Raw genomic sequence first — 19601 nt, 5'->3', positions numbered from 1 at the left:
CTTAGTTGGTAGGATTAGGGAAAACCCAAAGGCTTTCTAAAGGTATGTCAGGAATAAAAGAATGACTAGGGTAGGAATAGGTCCAGTCAAGGATAGTAGTGGGAAGTTGCGTGTGGAGGCTGAAGAGATTGGGGAAGACACTGAATGAATACTTTTCATCAGTATTCACTCAGGAACAGGACATTGTTGCCGATGTGAATACTGAGTCACAATTAATTAGAATGGATGGCTTTGAGGTATGTAGGGAAGAGGTGTTGGAAATCCTGGAAAGGGTGAAAATAGATAAGTCCCCTGGGCCTGATGGTATTTATCCTAGGATTCTCTGGGAAGCAAGGGAGGAGATTGCAGAGCCATTGGACTTGATTTTTATGTCCTCATTGTCTACAGGAATAGTGCCAGAAGACTGGAGGATAGCAAATGTGGTTCCCTTGTTCAAGAAGGGGAGTAGGGATAACCCTAGTAACTATAGGCCGGCGAGTCTCACTTCTGTTGTGTGCAAAAGTCTTAGAGAGAATTGTAAGGGATAGGATTTATGAACATCTGGATAGGAATAATGTGATCAAGGATAGTCAGCATGGTTTTGTGAAGGGTAGGTCGTGCCTCACAAACCTTATTGAATTCTTTGAGAAGGTGACTAAGGAGGTGGACGAGGGGAAAGCAGTAGATGTGGTGTATATGGATTTTAGTAAGGCGTTTGATAAGGTTCCCCATGGTAGGCTACTGCAAAAAATACGGAGGTATGGCATTGAGGGTGAGTTGGAGGTTTGGATTAGGAATTGGCTGGCTGGAAGAAGACAGAGGGTAGTAGTTGATGGAAAAGGTTCACCTTGGAGTGCAGTTACTAGCGGTGTTCCGCAAGGATCTATTTTAGGACCATTGCTGTTTGTCATTTTTATAAATGACCTGGAGGAGGGGCTAGAAGGCTGGGTGAGCAAGTTTGCGGATGATAAGAAAGTCGGTGGAGTTGTTGACAGTGAGGAAGGATGTGGCAGGTTACAGCGGGATATCGATAAGCTGCAGAGCTGGGAAGAAAAGTGGCAAATGGAGTTCAATGTAGCTAAGTGTGAAGTGATTCACTTTGGTAAGAGTAACAAGAAGATGGGGTACTGGGCTAATGGTCGGATACTTGGTAGTGTGGATGAGCAGAGGGATCTTGGTGACCATGTACACAGATCTCTGAAAGTTGCCACCCAGGTAAATAGTGCTGTGAAGAAGGCATATGGCGTACTGGCTTTTATTGGTAGAGGAATTGAGTTCCGGAGTCCTGAGGTCATGTTGCAGATGTATAAGACTCTGGTGCGGCCGCATCTGGAGTATTGTGTGCAGTTTTGGTCGCCATACTATAGGAAGGATGTGGAGGCACTGGAACGGGTGCAGAGGGGGATTACCAGGGTGTTGCCTGGTATGGTAGGAAGATCGTATGAGGAAAGGCTGAGGCACTTGGGGCTGTTTTCATTGGAGAAAAGAAGGTTTAGGGGTGACTTGATAGAGGTGTACAAGATGATTAGGGGTTTAGATAAGGTTGACCATGAGAACCTTTTTCCACGTATGGAGTCAGCTATTACGAGGGGGCATAGCTTTAAATTAAGGGGTGGTAGGTATAGGACAGATGTTAGGGGTAGGTTCTTTACTCAGCGAGTCCTGAGTTCATGGAATGCCCTGCCAGTAGCAGTGGTGGACTCTCCCTCTTTATGGGCATTTAAACGGGCATTGGATAGGCATATGGAGTATAGTGGGCTAGTGTAGGTTAGGTGGGCTTGGATCGGCGCAACATCGAGGGCCAAAGGGCCTGTACTGCGCTGTATTTTTCTATGTTCAATGTCTTTGGGATGGATCCAAAACTTACTTCGTTAATGATTGAAAATACTTTGACCTCTGGAACTGTTTGCCAGAGAGTGTGTTGGAGTCAGATTCAATTATGGATCATTAAACTGAAAAGGAAAGCAATTGCAGTGTTCAGTGAAGAATAGTACAAGGTACTGTAGTGGATGTCAGAATATGAGTTTCCTGATTGGGGCTGTTCACTTGCTCCTGTTACCATTTCAGGTTGCTAACTTTTCGTTAGCATCCTGCACATGTTGGGAATTTTTCTCCTTTCTAGTATCTCAGTGACAAATCTAGTTTATGAATTGTTCCTATGATATCTCATGAACGGGTTTATGATATTCACAGTGTTGTGGGTCACAGTGTGTCCAAGTGAGGAAAAACAAACTGTTCATCTTAAAATATTTGATTTTAAACAATGGAAATAAAATTAATGTTTGGAAAACACAACTTGCTGTGTAGTAAGATCATCAGAAATAGGAATGGGAGTAAGTAATTGACCGTTGAGATGCTCTGTCTTTCATTTATCTAAATTCTCTTTCCTGCACTTGTTTTTTCATGACTTCATCTGCTGAAGTGACTACACTCCAAAAGCTTGTGATTTCAACATAAGAGCATAAGAACTAGGAGCAAGAGTTGGCCTTCTAGCCCTTCGAGTCTGCTCCACCACTCAATAAGATCATGACTAATCTTTTCGTGGACTATGCTGCACTTACCTGCGTTTTCACCATATCCTTAATTCTACTGCTTCTCTTGATTGCTGAAGTAATGTCAAATACTTCCCTGGGCAAGGAATTCCATAGATTAACAACCCTCTGGGTGAAGAAGTTTCTTCTCAGTTCAGTTTTAAACCTGCTTCCTCTAATCTTGAGGCCATGCGCTCTTATCTTAGTCTCACCTACCAATGCAACATCCTATTTCTATTTCTTTCATAATGTAATATATTTCTGTAAGATCCCCTCCAAACAAACCTGCTGGACTATAACCTGGTGTCATGTGACTTATGACTAAAAACTTTGTTATTACGCATCCTCATAGCAGTGGGATTTCAGGGCTCGAAGATAGGGACACTACCACTGTGCAATAAAAAACACCCTCTGCAGCAAATAGGCCCTCTTCTACTGAATGAATGGGGAGAGGTTCCTTCCCAATGGGATACAAATATTATGCCCCCAGAGCCCATTACACTAAATTGAGCCCTCTTCGGTTGAATGAATGGATGTGGAGGTGCCACAGTTGAATTGGTTGATAACGTTAAAAATCACATCTTCCCCCTGAATATGTGACATTACCACTATAGCCCCACAGCCCGTTGCAGTAAATTGGGTCATCTGCTGCTGAATGAATGAACGGGAATGAAAAGGGCGGATACACTGACGATTGTGAAATTCCCCACCAATCCCAAAGCTTGTGGTCGGTACCGACTAATCGGAGAGAGATATTGCAGAGGGTGGGACCAACACGACGCGCAAAGCCAGCCGCCATTGGTCAGGTGGAGTAAGGTGCGCTCTGATTGGAGGGGCCGCGAATGACGCGCGTCACTGAAGGAGGAGACGGAATGAAGAAGAAAAACAAAGATGGTGGCGCGAGGCTGCGGTTTTGTCATCGACTCAGCGGGCGGTTTCTGACGGAGGGAGGGGGGCAGACAGGCACCGTTTACCTCAGAAAATACCTTTAAAATACATTTCAAATTAAAGCCAGAACATTTCAAACAAAAGTTGTGAAGAAAAGGAGACAGTCCCCGGTGGGGTTTATTGTTTATTTGTGTATAATTCCCGGGGCCCGGGAAGGGGGAGGTGACGGTTACCGGGTGAACGAGAAAACAAATTAAAAATGTCGGTGGTGGAAGAGAGAGAGCCAGCACCCGCGGCTTCTTCGGCGGCGGCCGGAGCCCAGGAGCTCAACAACCCCCCGGAGCTGGAGGAAGGTCCGAGCTCCAAGAAGCGGGGGGTCCGGCTGGAGGCTGGATTTGCTCAAGGCTTGTATCTATTAACTTATTTAAATGGTACCTACTGTATGGGGCTATGGTTTACATTAAAACCGGAGGATCATGTCAGAGTGTTTGTTTATATTGAGCAGTTGTAGTTGTTAAAATACACTCCCTGGAGGAGCACCTTCTATGATGTTGCATTTCTTGCCTTCTGCTCTTCCCCCATTTGTTATCTCTCATCTTGATTTTACTTTTTTTTTTGGTCAAATTTAATTTCATATTAATGAGACTTGGTGTTCACTGTGTGTTATTAACTGGTTTGTTGAATTACTGTAAGAAAAAAATTAATGGTGTCATGTCATTTCTGATGTCAGAGTTTGACATTGAATGTGCAGATGTGAATACCAATAAGTTGTGAAAATAAATCAAGAACTTGTGGTTCTAACAAAAAAAGCAGTTCACTGATATTAATGGCATTGTCTCATTTGAGGATGATGATTTGAGTCTGACCAACAAACCGTTTCATGTAGTCACCCAATTTAATTAAAATTTTCTTTAACTTAATTAAAGAAAATAACCCTGGCAGGCTAAAATTTGTACAATTTGTTTATAAGATTTATTTATATGTCCCTTGCTCTCGATGTGGTCTCTGCCACAGTGGGGAGACTGGACGCCAACTTGCAGAACATTTCAGGGAACAGCTGTGGGACGCCAAATCGAAACGACCCCACCGCCTTGTGGCTGAACGCTTTAACTCCCCCTCCCAATCCGTCAAGGACACGCAAGTACTCTGGTGCCTTCCTCTCCAAGCTCTAGCTACCTGACGCTTGGAGGAAGAACATCTTGTCTTCTGCCTTGGGACCCACCAACTACATAGGATCAATGTAGATTTCACCAGTTTCCTTATTTCCCCTCCCCTCCCCCCACACCACACACCTCGTCCCAGATCCAGAGTTGAAAAATGTGGTGCTGGAAAAATGCCTCGAGGCCATGCCTCTAGGAATTCCCTGGCTGTTCTCTGGCATGGCACTCATCCACAGATTCTATCAACAAACACATTGACCTGGACCCAATATACTGGCCACTGCAGCAGACAGTTGGAACTGACAACCGGAAGCGGCAGAGACAAACCACTATAAATGCTGGAGGAAACATCACAGAAGCGCATCACAAGAGGCTCCCAAGCACTGAGGATATCACCTAGACAGGAGATGAAACGTCTGCAACAAAAATTCCCAGCTCGGTGAACAGAACCACAACAATGAGCACCCGAGCTACAAATCTTCTCTCAAACTTTGAATTGAGCATAGGAGTTGGGACATCCTGTTGCAACTGTCACACGAGCCACACAACACAAGGCGTGGTCCTTCTCTGACTTACCATCCCTTGCAATATCCGGGGGAAGACACCCCTTTAATTGTAACATTCAGGAAATATGCCTTATTTCAACAAAAATGTGCTGTGCTCACAGATGTTTGGACAGAGAAAGGGAGTTGCAGTCTGGAGTGAAGCTCAACCTTCATTCAGAAAGAGAGGAGCAGCAGTAGCTTCAGAAGCTCACCGTCCAACTTGCGCATTCAGCCAATAGGGGGGCTCTTCTGGGCAAAATCTGGGAATGAAGCAATGTCTCCCCCTTTCCATTCCTTATCCTGGGAGGGAGAGAGAAAGGGGGAAGCACTGTTCACTTGCAACAACGGGAGGCAGTATGAATACAAGCAGGGAGCAGACTCTGCAAAAGTCAGTTTCAGTCGGCTTCTTCTGAAATATTGTGTGCAATCCTGGTCTCCCTCCTGTAGGCAGGATGTTGTGAAACTTGAAAGGATTCAGAGAAGAGTCACAAGGCTGTTGCCAGGGTAGGAGGGTTTGAACCACAAGGAGAGGCTGAATAAGATGGGGCTGTTTTCCCTCGAGCATCGCAGGCTGAGTGTGTGTTTTTAAAGAGGTTTATAAAAACTTGAGTGTGGATGGGGTGAATAGACAAGGTCTTTTCCCTGGGATAGGGGGAGTGCGGAACTAGAGGGCATAGGTTTAGGGCGAGAGGGGGAAAATTTAAAAGGAACCTTGCAGTCAACCTTTTTTTTGCAGAGGGTGAAGCGTGTATGGAATGAGCTGCGGAGGAAGTGGTGGAGGCATCTGGATGGTTATAAGCAAAGGAAGGGTTCAGAGGGATATGGACCAAGTGATGGCAAATGGAACTAGACTAATTTTGGATATCCGGTCGGCATGGACAAGTTAGATTGAAGGATCTGTTTCTGTGCTTTATGTCTCTGACTGTATGACTGGTGAAAAGCGTTGGCATTCATCGAAACATTTATGCAACAGAAAATTATAAGAGGGTAAAGATAAGCCTCACGTCATTGATCCATGAATCCCGGTGTAGTATGGATGTATTTCCAGTAATAGAGTCAGTATGGCATGGAAGGAGTCCAAAACGACGTCTTCTTTTACAAAAAGTCACACTTAAAACTTAAATCTGAGTCTTCTGGAAATGTAAGACAACCATGCGTTAATATAAGACAGATAAGTCTGGGGTATATGTTCCATATTTAATGGAATGTTTATGGCTCTAAAAGCCTGATTTGCAGTGGTTTCTGGGCTCATAATATTGCACTGCAGCATATTGTATATCTTCAGTAAGAACGTCAATACCACATGATAGATGTCCATTCAGCAATTTGAGTGAACTCTTCCTGGAGTATGCAATCCACCACATTACCCTGCTGTATACATTTACGTATAGATCAGCACAAAGATCTTGGGTATTAAGAGAGGAAAGAATGATCCACAGAAACTAGAAATGTGTGTTCTGATTTTCTATTGTGGACTGACAGCGATGACCTTCGCAATCTCTTTCCACAGGAATATTACAAGAGAAGAATTTGGAGGCAGAAATCTCAGACCAAACATCACATCGAAGTCTGACAATCGCTTGATTCACCAGGACTTGGATATAGATGGCCTTGAAAACAAAGGGGAGAAGGTCTGTCTGCTTTGTTAGGTTTTAAATATCAGTGTGACTGGAAACTCACAGAGTCTTACATACCCACACACCAGAGTAGTGACTGGAACATGTTTTACAGAGTTCTCCAATTATCAGAGGGTTCACCAGTAACACCACACCTATGCTGTAAGTGTGAGCGAGTTTCAACTGATTGTTGAACCTGGAGAAATACGAGGACACCTGCACCATGGAGAAATCATGAAAATGCAGGGAGTGTAGGAACGGTTTCCCTTCCCCGCCTGCCCGATATTCATCAGCATTTATATACCGGGCAGCGGCCATTCACCTGCATTCAGAACAGGAAAGGCTTCACTCAGTCGCATCACCTCCTCGTCCACATTGGGGAGAAACTGCTCATCTGCCCTGTATGCTGAAGCAGATGAAGGACATTTTTTTTTTATCCTGGATGGAGCATACTGCAGGTATACCTGAAATAGATACATTTGTCTCTATCCCATTGAGTCTCCAGCACAGAGCCAGTCTGGGCTGCTCAATTGGTGTCTCAGTGTTTATTATTCTGCACCTGAGCCTACATCCACCCCTCTTCATTGCTCCCCCATCTCCCCTCCATCAGCATAAAGATATCCCCCACTTTTCGAAAGTTCACTTTACACTACTTCACTTTAACAAAAGACCTACATTAATACCTGTTCTCACAAACCGAAAGAAATCCGAAGAGGATTGTCGCTTTTACAAAGAAAGGCATAATATAAATTAATTCTTGGTAATTGCTTCTTCGCTTTAGGCCATTTCGGCTTATGAAAGGAACACTCTACTTTCAAATAGTGGGGGAAAGCTGTATCAATACAATACAGCGCAGTCACAGGCCCTCCTCACTTGCTTTAGGCACACAGACCCCCTCAAGCTTGTGCTATTTCTTAATTCTTACTTAGACCTGCTATTTATTGCCCATGTGTGGCTTCTGTTCCTCTATTCACCTCCCCTTCATGCGTCTATCAAGATACACCTTAAACGTTGTTAAGGTGCCTGCTTCCATTACCTCCACTGGCAGTGCGTTCCAGAAACCCACCACCCCTCTGTGTAAATTCCCCACCCCCACCACTTTTCCCCCAAACAGTCCTTGAACCTCTTTTAGTTGACCTTTCTACTTTGGAGGGAAAAAAACGCCTCTGACTATCATAGAATCCCTCCAGCATGGAAACAAACCATTTAGCCCAACAAGTAAACACTGGCCCTCGAAAGATTAACACATCGAGACTCGTTTTCTTACCCCCATTATCTACATTTACTCCTGACTAATGCACCGAACTTACACATCCCTGAACATTGGGCAATTTACACTCAGACAATCCAACTTATCCTGCCTCTCCCTGGACGCTATGGGTAATTTAGCATCGCTAATCCACCCTAACCTATACAAGTTTGGATTGTAGGAGGAAGCCCGAGCACCCGGAGGAAGCCCACACAGACACGGGAGGTGGGTTGCAGGGACAATGTGCCAACTCCACACAGATAGTTGCCTGAGACTAAAATCGAACGCAGGTCTCTGGCACTGTGAGGCGTCAGTGCGAACCACTGAGCTATCCTGCCACCCCTGTCCAGCCAATCTGTGTATCTCAGCATTTTGTCGAGGTCTCCTCTCAGCCTCTGTTTTTCCAAAGAAAACAATCCAGGTTTATGCCTCCTCTGCTCATAACGAGGGCCCTCCAGACTAGGCACTTTCCTGGTGAACCTTGCCTGTACCCTCTACCAGAGCACCCACATCCTTCCAGTAGCACCGTGACCAGAACTGCACACAATATTCCGAATGTGGCCAGAATAAACAGCTGTAACGTAACTCTTACACTCAAGGAAGCGTGCTGTGTGCCTTCTTGATCACCGTGCCCACCTGCATTACCACTTCCACAGATCTATATGCCCAGATCCCTCTGTATGCCAGTGCTCCTATGTGTTCTGCCATTTATCATACAATTCTTATATTTCCTTTGTCTCTATCGAGCTTCGCCTTGACTGTCTTTCTCTCTTCATCTCTTTTTTTCCCCCCTCCTCACCCTTCCACACATCAGCATATCATAAGACCATAGGAGTAGAAATTAGGCCATTCAGCCCATTGAGTCAGCTTTGCCATTCAATCATGGCTGATACGTTTCTCAACCCCATTCTCCCTGTAACCCTTGAATCCCTTGATACTCAAGAACCTATCTATCTCAGTCTTAAATATATTCAGTAACTTGGCCTCTGTAGCCTTCTGTGGCGGTGAATTCCATAGACTCACTACACTCTGGCTTAAGAAGTTTCTCTTCCCTCTGTTCTAAAGGGTCTTCCCTTGACGTGAAGGCTGAGCCCTCAGGTTCTCGTCTCTCCTCCGAATGGAAACATCTTCCCAACATCCACGCCGTTCATTATTCTGTAGGTTTCAATTAGATCCCCTCTCATCCTTCTGAACTACATGATGTATAAACCTAGAATCCTCTAATGTTCTTCATATGTAAAATTTTTCATTCCTGGATCATTCTTGTGAACCTCCTCTGAACATGTTCCAGGGCCAGTACATCCTTCCTGAGATATGGGGACCAAATCTACATACAGTACTCCAATTGTGGCCTGACCGGAGCCTTACAGAGCCTCAGAAATACATCCCTGCTTTTGTATTCAAGTCTGATCAAAATAAATGCCTTCATTGGATTTGCCTCCCCAACTACTGACTCAACCTGCAAGTTTACCTTGAGAGAATCCTGGAGTAGAACTCCATAGTCTCTTTGCACATCAGATTTCTGAATTTTCTCCCCATAATTCTTTTGTTCCAGAGAAGCATCAGAGATTTCCAGACACCTCGATTGTTTTCAGGGATACCAAAGGATACTGGGAATTGCCAGTATCTCAGGAGGAGGCAGAGGGGAATGTGGTGTGGTCCTGTAAACTGCAGAACTTTCCAAATTCCCTGAGTCCGCAGGAATTCTTTCTGGACAAAGAAACAAAAGGTCCACTGAGAAACTGCTACATCAGAAGACCTCAGAGGCAGAAATTAGGCCATTCAGCCCATTGAATGGTGGAGCAGACTCAATCATTCTTAAGTATCAAGGGTTACGGGGAGAATTGGGTTGAGAAACGTATCAGCCATGATTAAATAGTGGAGCAGACTCAATGGGCTGAATGGCCTAATTTCTGCTAGTTAACCATCCCTGGGAAGAAGGACGCAAAACAACAAGCTGTTTCCTGGGACAGATGAGCTAAGTGTTTAATAAGCTCATGACAAAAGGACAATTAAGTTTGTCTGTGGAAGGAAGGCCCTGACGTAAAGGGGTTTTTTGCAGGAAAGGCTGTACCAAACAAACCACGAAACCTCGAGGATAAGAAGGTAAGCTACAGACCGGAGATCTCCAGAAGTGTGGAGATGTGGTGTTAGAATCTAAAGAAGCATCACACCACAGATTTGAAAGCGAGGAATCTCCACCAGAATTCAACCTCAGAAAGATGCAGCAGCAGTACTTGGAAGAAGAATGCTGCACTGAATCCCTGGACACTTCCAGAGACAGATACTGTTGGGGGAAACTCAGTTAAATTCTGTCATCAATTGGGTGATAGCCAAGTTGTGAGTGAGGTTGAACTTGGTTACTTGAGTTTTATGTTTGGTTGCTACATACAATAAAGTGTTAATCATTGTTTCAGCAGTTAATTGTGTGCAGTTTCTGAGTTAAGAGCCAAATTAAGGCGATTCACCCACAACCACAGTGAGAGGCTGGGATTCATGTTGACTGCATTGCATTCAGCAGTACATCACGTCAATACTCTTATAAAGCGAAGGCTGACAGCACCACCTTTCTCAAACAGAAACACCCAGAGGACTGTGTCGCCCAATAATCTGTAAAATTAGCATTAAAAGTGGTGTAACCTGCTCTAGTGAGAAGAATAAATCCCCAATGCTTTAAAATCAACAATCAGCAATTTATTTATCCAACTCTCACGTGAACAAATGAACAAAACTATTAACAAACTGGATACAGGCCAGGAGCAGATGGGTGGCACTAGTTTAGTTGGGGATCATGGACTGGTTGGTCTGAAGGGTCTGTTTCCAGGCAGCATGACTCCATAGCACGTAATGAATGGGGATCCATCCCAAAGATGATAAAGGTTTCAAGCACCATCTGTAGACTCCCTCCAGATAACTGAAGGCAGTTGCGCACTGTGAGGGTCAGTAGATCAGTCAGCCAGCCAGTTCTCTCCAGGAGACTTGTCTCTCAAGTAAGGAAGTGGTTTCCTGCCCCATCAGCCAGATTATCCAGTTGGATTAGGTCCTATATTTCCAACAAAATAGGTCAACGGGGCAGTGTCTATAACAAATATGTTATTAAACTTGGAAGAGTGCTGAAGACATATACAAGGATGTTACCAGGATTCAAGGGTCTGTGTAAAAGGGAGAGGTTGGACAAGCTAAGATATTTTTATTTAGAGCATTAGAGACTGAGAGAGGCCCTTACAGAAGTGAAGAGATCGTAGAGGGTGAATGCACTCAGACGTTTACCCTGGGGTTGGGGAAGTGAGGGCGAGAGGGCATCAGTTTAAGGTTAGAGGAAAAAGAATAAAAGGGAATGTGAGGGGCAATGTTTCTTTTTACGCAGACGGTGGTACACATATGGAATGAAATGCCAGCGGAAGTGGTTGAGGTGGGTCGATTAACAACATTTAAAAGGCATTTGGAGAAATACGTGGATAGGAAAGGTATGGAAGGAAATGGACCAAGTGCAGGGAAATGGGCTTAGTGTTGATGGACAGTTTGGTCGGTGTGGACCATGTTGGGCCGACGGGCCTGTCTCCTGCTGTAGGATTCTATGATTCGCATCTCTTTATCGGTACGACAGTTTTGAGTTTCCAAATGAACATCTCACAATCAGGCCGAATAAAATCCAATCTCATTTGTCAACTCTGATGCGGAGGTGCTGGTGTTGAATTGGGGTGGACAAAGTCAGAAGTCACACGGCACCAGATGAAGTGATGAAGGAGCAGCACTCATGAAAGAGCAATGCTCCTAAAGCTTGTGATTTCAAATAAACTTGTTGCACTGTAACATGGTGTCATGTGACTTCCGACTTCTTTAACTCTGGGTTTGTCTCAAACTTGACGGGGTACTTTGTCCAACTCGGCATATTTTATCAATATTGCTTGAAGGAATTTTTTTTAAGATTAGATTCCCTACAGTATGGAAACAGGTCCTTTGGCCCAACAAGTCCACACTGGCCCTCCGCAGAGTAACCCAGCCAGACCCATTCCCCTATCCCTATTCCTCTACATTTACCCCAACTAATGCACCACACCTACACATCCCTGAACACTATGGGACAATTTAGATGGGCCAATCCATCCTGACCTGCACACCTTTAGACTAGGGGAAGGAACCAGAGCACTCAGAGGAAACCCATACAGACGTGGGGGAGGAGGGGGCATCGTGAAAGCTACACACAGACTGTCATCCCGAGGGTGGAATTGAACCCAGGTCAGCATCGTGAGGTAGTGGTACTAACCACTGAGTCACCATGCCACCCCTGAGCCACGTAGGTGGGCTTGTGTGGGTGGGGGGGAGGTAAGTCCAGCACAAAACAAAAAAAGCTCACTGCACCCACTGTCAGAATGGGCAGGAGGTTCAGCCCTGGGGGTGACCCATTGCAGTGTCACTGGTGGAATCTGATTGTTGGATGCACTGTTGCCCCCGCTGGTGCCTCCGCAAGTTGCAGGACGATGTGAACTTCCGCCCGCAGTCAGGGCAGGCAAACGGCCTCTCCCCGGTGTGGACCCATTGGTGGGCCAGCAGTTTGGAGGAGCAGGTGAACCCCTTCCCACACTCGGGGCAGCTGAATGGCCTTTCCCTGGTGTGGACCCGCTGGTGGGACAACAGGTCAGAGGAATTGCTGAAGGCCTTAGCACACTCAGAGCAGGCGAAAGGCCTCTCCCCCATGTGGATTTGCCGGTGTCTCAGCAGGTTGAAGGACTTGCTGAAGGCCTTCCTGCACTCTGGGCAGCTGAAGGGCCTCTCCCCCGTGTGGACCCGCTGATGGGCCAGGTTGGAGGACTTACTGAAGGCCTTCCCACACTCTGTGCAGCTGAAGGGCCTCTCCCCCGTATGGACCTGCTGATGGGCCAGCAGGTTGGAGGACTTACTGAAGGACCTCCCACACTCTGGGCAGCTGAAGGGCCTCTCCCCCGTGTGGACCCGCTGATGGGCCAGCAGGTCGGACGATTTACTGAAGGCCTTCCCACACTCTGGGCAGCTGAAGGGCCTCTCCCCCGTGTGGATTCGCTGGTGACTCAGCAGGTCGGAGGAATTGCTGAAGGCCTTCCCGCACTCTAGGCAGCTGAAGGGCCTCTCCCCCGTGTGGACCCGCCGGTGCTTCAGCAGGTTGGAGTCGTCACTGAAGGCCTTCCCGCATTCGGGGCAGCTGAATGGCCTCTCCCCCGTGTGGACTCGCTGGTGCTTCAGCAGGTTGGAGGAATTGATGAAGGCCTTCTCACACTCTGGGCAGCTGAAGGGCCTCTCCCCCGTGTGGACCCGCTGATGAGCCAGCAGGTCGGAGGATTTAGTGAAGGCCTTCCCACACTCTGGGCAGCTGAAGGGTCTCTCCCCCGTGTGGATTTGCTGGTGTCTCAGCAGGTCGGAGGAATTGCTTAAGGCCTTCCCGCACTCTGGGCAGCTGAAGGGCCTCTCCCCCGTGTGGACCCACTGATGGGCCAGCAGGTTGGAGGAATTGCTGAAGGCCTTCCCGCACTCTGGGCAGCTGAAGGGCCTCTCCCCCGTGTGGACCCGCCGGTGCCTCAGCAGTTTGGAGTCGTCGCTGAAGGCCTTCCCGCATTCGGGGCAGCTGAATGGCCTCTCCCCCGTGTGGACTCGCCAGTGCTTCAGCAGGTTGGAGGAATTGCTGAAGGCTTTCCCGCATTCGTGGCAACTGAAGAGCCTCTCACCAGTGTGTATATGCTGGTGGGCCAGCAAGACACAGGAGCTAGTAAAGCCCTTCTCCCGCTCGGGGCAGGAGAACGGCCTCTTCCCAATGTGATTGCACTGATGAGCCGCCAGGACAGATGGGACACGGAAGCTCTTCCCGCAGTCGCCACAATTCCATGGTTTCTCAACAGGGCGTGTTTCCTCGGGTTTCTCCATGGCCGAAGCTTCAGCTGCACACACACGTGTACAACCCTGCCATGAATTCTTCTTTCCAGGCAGTAGAGTTGTTTCAGGCTCCACACTCAGTGCGCTGCAACAGTAGGGTCTTTCAACCAGTGCCCCCGTACTCAAACAGAAACCAAAAAGAAAGCTTTGCTCCTTCTCACAGAATCATAGTTGAAAATTGTTGCGGTCCTGATGGATTGAGTAACTGTCAGACATTGACGTGAAAGTGAGGACTGGAGACACTGGAGAGTCAGAGTCAAAAACTGCGTCACTGGAAAAGCGCAGCATGGCAAGCAGCATCAGAGAAGCAGGAGAATCAACATTTTGGACATAAGTCCTTTATCTGTTAACTTGAAACTTCTGTCTTCAGATAGTCTGTAAGAAAAGATTATAAAAGTCATCACTGCCAGTCCGGTTAAGAATATCAAGGCATTGACACTGACACCAGAGAGAAACTGTACATATAGATGTGGCAAATGTTAGTGGCTAGCCAGAGTGATAGAGATATGTAGCACCCTTCCAGATAACCTAACCTAATCTCGGCCGATTTGCCAGCATTTTTGCCCATATTGTCTAAACCCTTCCTAATCGTATACCCATCCAGATGCCACTGTACCAGCACCCACCACTTCCTCTGACAGCTCTTTCCTTATACACGCCACTTTCTGCATGAAAGACTTATCCCTTAGGTTCCTTTGTTAAGTTCTTTTGCTTGAGCTTCTTACACTGCAATACGCCAACTTCTGTGAACAACCAAACTTTATTAAGTACAGTACAAGCTGTGGAGAAACTCTTAACACTCTTCGCAATGCTTGAACACAACAGTACCAAAAAAACAAACCCCTTAAACAAAGTAAAACTGAAACAGAGGCTTACGATTGAAGTTTGAAGGGCAGAAGGAGACAGTGTTAGCAGCCTTTCTCCACATAGTCCACTGCTTAACTCACCCAAACGAGACTTCAGCTTTCAGGACTGACCACTCCCCTTTCATTGTACAGGTCACTTCTAAAACATAAAAGCTTTGGCCTCAAGTCTCATCTGTTCACATATAACCAAAAATGCCTCCCAATACCATTTTTCGTCTCTGTACTAAACGAGTCGCTTCGGAGCCCAGGTTTTTTTAACCACCCTTCTGGAAAAAAACAAGGACACAGCATCCTTGAGAAGAAGGACCAGCTTTTAGTGAAAGGACCAGCTTTGTGACAGAGGGATATAGGCCAAACACTGGCAGGTGGGATTAGATTAGTTTGAGAACATAGCATGGAGTAGTTGGACTGAAGGGACTGTTTCTGTGCTGTTTGACTCGGTAACTGTTCTGCAATGGTCTGAAAACCATTTTCTTGCCTTCCCCCATAAACATCCACTTCTTTGTTGTTCCAAATCAGATGAACTCAGCCTTGAATATATTCAATGATCCCATAACTGCAGGAAGACATCCCCACTTCTGGACTCAATTCCTCTTGCTAAGATAACACCTGCTTTGCTCATTGCTTGCTGCACCTATCTCACAACTGGCATTAACTGGTATGGAAGGACGCTGAGGCCCCTTTATACACATTCCTGATGAAGGGCTCGTGTCAGTAACGCTGACTCTCCTGCTCCTCGGATGCTGCCTCATCTGCTGTGCTTTTCGAGCACCACACTTTTTGACTCTGATCTCCAACATTTGCAGTCCTCACTTTCTCCACATCCCAATATGTCAACATTAAAACAATGCATCTCCTTTCTGCTTTCCCTCCCCACCCCCCACAGGGAATGCTATCACTTCACATCGTGGTACTGCATTTTCCATGAGTTTGCCAACTGAGACACAGACCTGGCCCAATTTTTCCAGCATCTGCCCCCTCCATAAATTGAGATTGAAGGCGAGAGAGAGAAACACAATCGGCTTGTCTCTGATTAGCAGGAGGACCACGCTCCTTCCGGTCCTCCAGGGCTTCCTATTGGCCCAACAAAAGAAGATCACGCGCAGATTCCGCGGACAACCAGGAGCACGCGCAGGTTTTGCTGACACTGGCGAACATGCGCAGTGTGTGTTGTCACCGAAGAGCATGCGCAAGATGCTCTGTGAAGTTGCTGGTGTGACTGACAGATTTTGTGCCCAAATGACACTCGGAGACAAGAAAGGCTGGAGCGACATTTTATATTTATCCTGCGGCTCCACATTTTATTCCTTTTGCATTTTATTTGACTACTCATCTTTTCCTCAGGGTAGGGGACTCCCAAACTGGAGGGTATAGGTTGAGGGTGAGATGGGAAAGATTTAAAAGGGACCTAAGGAGTAGAAAAAAAGTGTGAAAGTTAATTCCCCTCAAGTGCCCTCTCCAAACCTGCACATCTTTGGATTGTGGGAAGAAACCGGAGCACCAAAGGAATCCCATGCAGAGAAGGTGCAAACTCCACTCAGACAGTTGCCCGAGACCAGGATCAAACCCGGGTGCCGAGCGCTATAAGGCAGCAGTGCTAACCACTGAGCCTGTTCAGAAAAAGCAGCAATTGATTTATATTAGGGTGAGAGGGGAAAGGATTAAAAGGGATCTAAAGGGCAACTATTTCAGGCAGCGGGTGGTGCGTGGATTGAATGAGCTCCCAGAGGAAGTGGTGGAAGCTGGTACAATTACAATATTCAAAAGGCATCTGGATGGGTATATGAACAGGAAGGTTTGGAGGGATATGGGCCAAGAGCTGGCAAATGGGCCTAGATTAATTTAGGATATATGATTGGCACGGAACAAACAAATTGTTTCCATGCTCCACTACTCTATTTCTACATCGTCAGAACTGTTATGACACAGACTGCACCCCCCACTAATTTAAACCCAAAAAAGATTTACCCCAGATGGTAATGTGAAAATTCAAGAGGTAAGGAACTGTTTCTAAAAGTCACTATTTAAAGTTTTATTTAATGATCTAGGACACTTACTTGCAAGTGTTTAAATCTGCTGGGATTTTTAGTACCGCCAAATCTATTCAAATCTGTCTGAACCAGTTCAAATCTTGGACGAAAGCCCCCAAATTTTACAACACTGGGTGCAACCTCCCCCACCTAATTTAAACCAGCAACAGAGAGAAGGTTTAACCCATGTGGTAATCTGTGAAAATTCAAGAACCAAGAAACTATTCCCAAAGGTCAGTATTTAAAGTTAAAATTAACAACTTTATTTATTAAAGTCTAACGGAGAATAATTAATTAACAACTATTTACAACTCCTGTCTCTAACCTATCTTCTACCTTCCCCTGTATGATACCAGTCCAATAAAAACCCTTGATTAAGATTTACCGAAAGACTCAAACTTCAAAACCAGCAAGCTGTTAAATCTTCTCTTTGTATCTTCCTCTGTAGATTTGCTCTCCAGGTCGGTGTCGATGTTTTTTCTCTGTGCAGACTCCTTCTCTGGACAGGTGCCTCTGAGTTCTCACTAGCAGCCTACATTTGTTGGTCTTTTGGCAGTTCTCCTGTAACTGTTCAACATTTTTTTTTGATTTTGTACTCCAAAGCATCAAATCATTTGAGGAGAAAGTGATGTCTGCAGATGCTGGAGATCAGAGCTGAAAATGTGTTGCTGGAAAAGCGCAGCAGGTCAGCCAGCATCCAGGGAACAGGAGAATCGACGTTTCGGGCATAAGCCCTTCTTCAGGAATGAGGAAAGTTTGTCCAGCAGGCTAAGATAAAAGGTAGAGAGGAGGGACTTGGGGGAGGGGCGTCGGAAATGCGATAGGTGGAAAGAGGTCAAGGTGAGGGTGATAGGTCAGACTGGGGTGGGGGCGGAGAGGTCAGGAAGAAGATTGCAGGTTAGGAAGGTGGTGCTGAGTTCGATGGATTTGACTGAGGCAAGGTGGGGGGAGGGGAAATGAGGAAACTGGTGAAATCCGAGTTCATCCCTTGTGGTTGGAGGGTTCCTAGGCGGAAGATGAGGCGCTCTTCCTCCAACCGTCGTGTTGTTGTGGTCTGGCGATGGAGGAGTCCAAAGACCTGCATATCCTTGCTGGAGTGGGAGGGGGAGTTGAAGTGTTGAGCCACAGGGTGGTTGGATTGGTTGGTCCGTATGTCCCAGAGATGTTCTCTGAAACGCTCCGCAAGTAGGCGGCCTGTCTCCCCAATATAGAGGAGGCCACATCGGGTGCAGAGGATGCAATAGATGATGTGTGTGGAGGTGCAGGTGAATCTGTGGCGGATATGCAAGTTTCTTTTGGGGCTTTACCCCTCACCTCCCTCCAAGGCCCCAGATCAGCTGGTAGTTGCCTGTCGTGTTCCTGGTCAGTTGTTTATACACTTCCTTGCAGAAGTCCATTCTATTCCGAATTACTCAAAAACTGCATAAATCCATGTAAGATTCTGTAACTCCCACTTTAGAAATAGAATCAGTCTGACCTAACATTGGGATACAGACAGACTTTAATGTCTCACCTTCTGAGCTGAGATGACACCTATTGTTAAAAGCTATCTTGAGAAAGTAAGTTTAAAAAAAGTTCTGGGATTTACAAATGAAGGAACCGAAACTAACATGGTCATCCTAAACGATGCAAACTCACCTGCACACTTTAGCACACCGGATCTACCCTAAAGTGCAGATCTTTGGACTGTGGGAGGAAGCCAGAACACCCAGAGGTGACCAACACAGACACAAGGGGGAGAACATGCCAAACTTCACACAGACAGTCACCCAAGGATGGAATCAAACCCAGGCTCCTGGCGTTATTAAGCAGCATTGCTAACCACTGAGCCACCATCCCACCCAGTGCTTTGAGGTTCTGCTTTGTCTTTGCAGCTTTTAACTTCTCATGCGCCCTCAGCAGAGGCTGTGTCCTGCTGACATCGTTGGACCACACCCATTGCACCTCCCTTTCCCACTTCTCCAGCCCTGAACGCATCAGTTCCTGAATCCTGGCACCAGATTCCGATACCATCTGTGCTTCTGCTGCCAACTGCAGAGAACGGAGGCAATCCCCGTCATTATTCTGTCCCTTACCTCCCCCTCCCTAACGTTGTTCTTACTCCCACCACCCCACAGTTAGCTCCTCCCCCCTGCAGCCCTCTCCCAGATCCCCTTTGCCTGCCTGACCTGGGCTCACACCCTCCTGACCCTGTCCACTGACCCCATCAGAAGACTCTGTATGGAGGGAAAGACCATCTCCCAGAATAAAAAACATCTGATTAACTTTCCGCCTTGCCCTCCCAGCATGTCAGCAAACTGGCTTCCAGCTCCACCTCTCTGAGCCGAAGGTCCTCCAAGTTGTGGTGGCCCTGGATCACATCATCCAGAGCCTTCCACCTCTTGCAAATCGAAAGACAAGTCTCACCCTGCCCTCTCCCGTGTCTATTGTGTAACTGCTTAATCATTTTTAGTGGCCGGGCGAGACTGATAGCCAAGTTTGGAACCCATGAGGACGGCCTTCACCAGGACCTTGGGTTTATGTTACATTACAGGGGACCCCACTACACTGTACACATTCTGTCTCTCTGTCTCTCACACACAGCCATACATTCTCACATACTCATGCAGCCACTCTCTCAGATATACGCGCTCTTTCAGATGCACAACACATGTACCCACCCACACTCTCACCCACACACACATTCTCTCACAGACTTATACTCCTGCACACTCTCACTTTACCAAGCATGCACACACGCAAACACGCACTCTCTCAGCCAGACTCACCGGGAAGCACACACTCACTCACTCTCATGCATGCACACATAGATAAGACCATGGGATGAATTTGC

At 46.6% G+C, this 19601-nt stretch overlaps 1 protein-coding gene across 1 annotated transcript in view; it reads right to left on the bottom strand.

Annotated features, from left to right (window-relative positions):
• LOC148143556 (uncharacterized) overlaps positions 1-19601 on the bottom strand; it is a 188550-nt gene that overhangs the window by 116611 nt on the left and 52338 nt on the right. Inside the window, exon 2 of the mRNA XM_087975239.1 lies at positions 12361-13798. Within this exon, the coding sequence (XP_087831365.1) occupies positions 12361-13798 (1438 nt within the window). The remainder of the gene's footprint in view (positions 1-12360; positions 13799-19601) is intronic.

Source organism: Chiloscyllium plagiosum, unplaced genomic scaffold (genome assembly GCF_037043375.1).
Source record: "Chiloscyllium plagiosum isolate Xiang-an unplaced genomic scaffold, Cpla_swu_hap1 HiC_scaffold_27, whole genome shotgun sequence".
NCBI lineage: Eukaryota > Metazoa > Chordata > Chondrichthyes > Orectolobiformes > Hemiscylliidae > Chiloscyllium > Chiloscyllium plagiosum.
The sequence above is the reverse complement of the archived record's forward strand: the minus strand, read 5'-3'. Positions and strand labels throughout refer to the sequence as shown.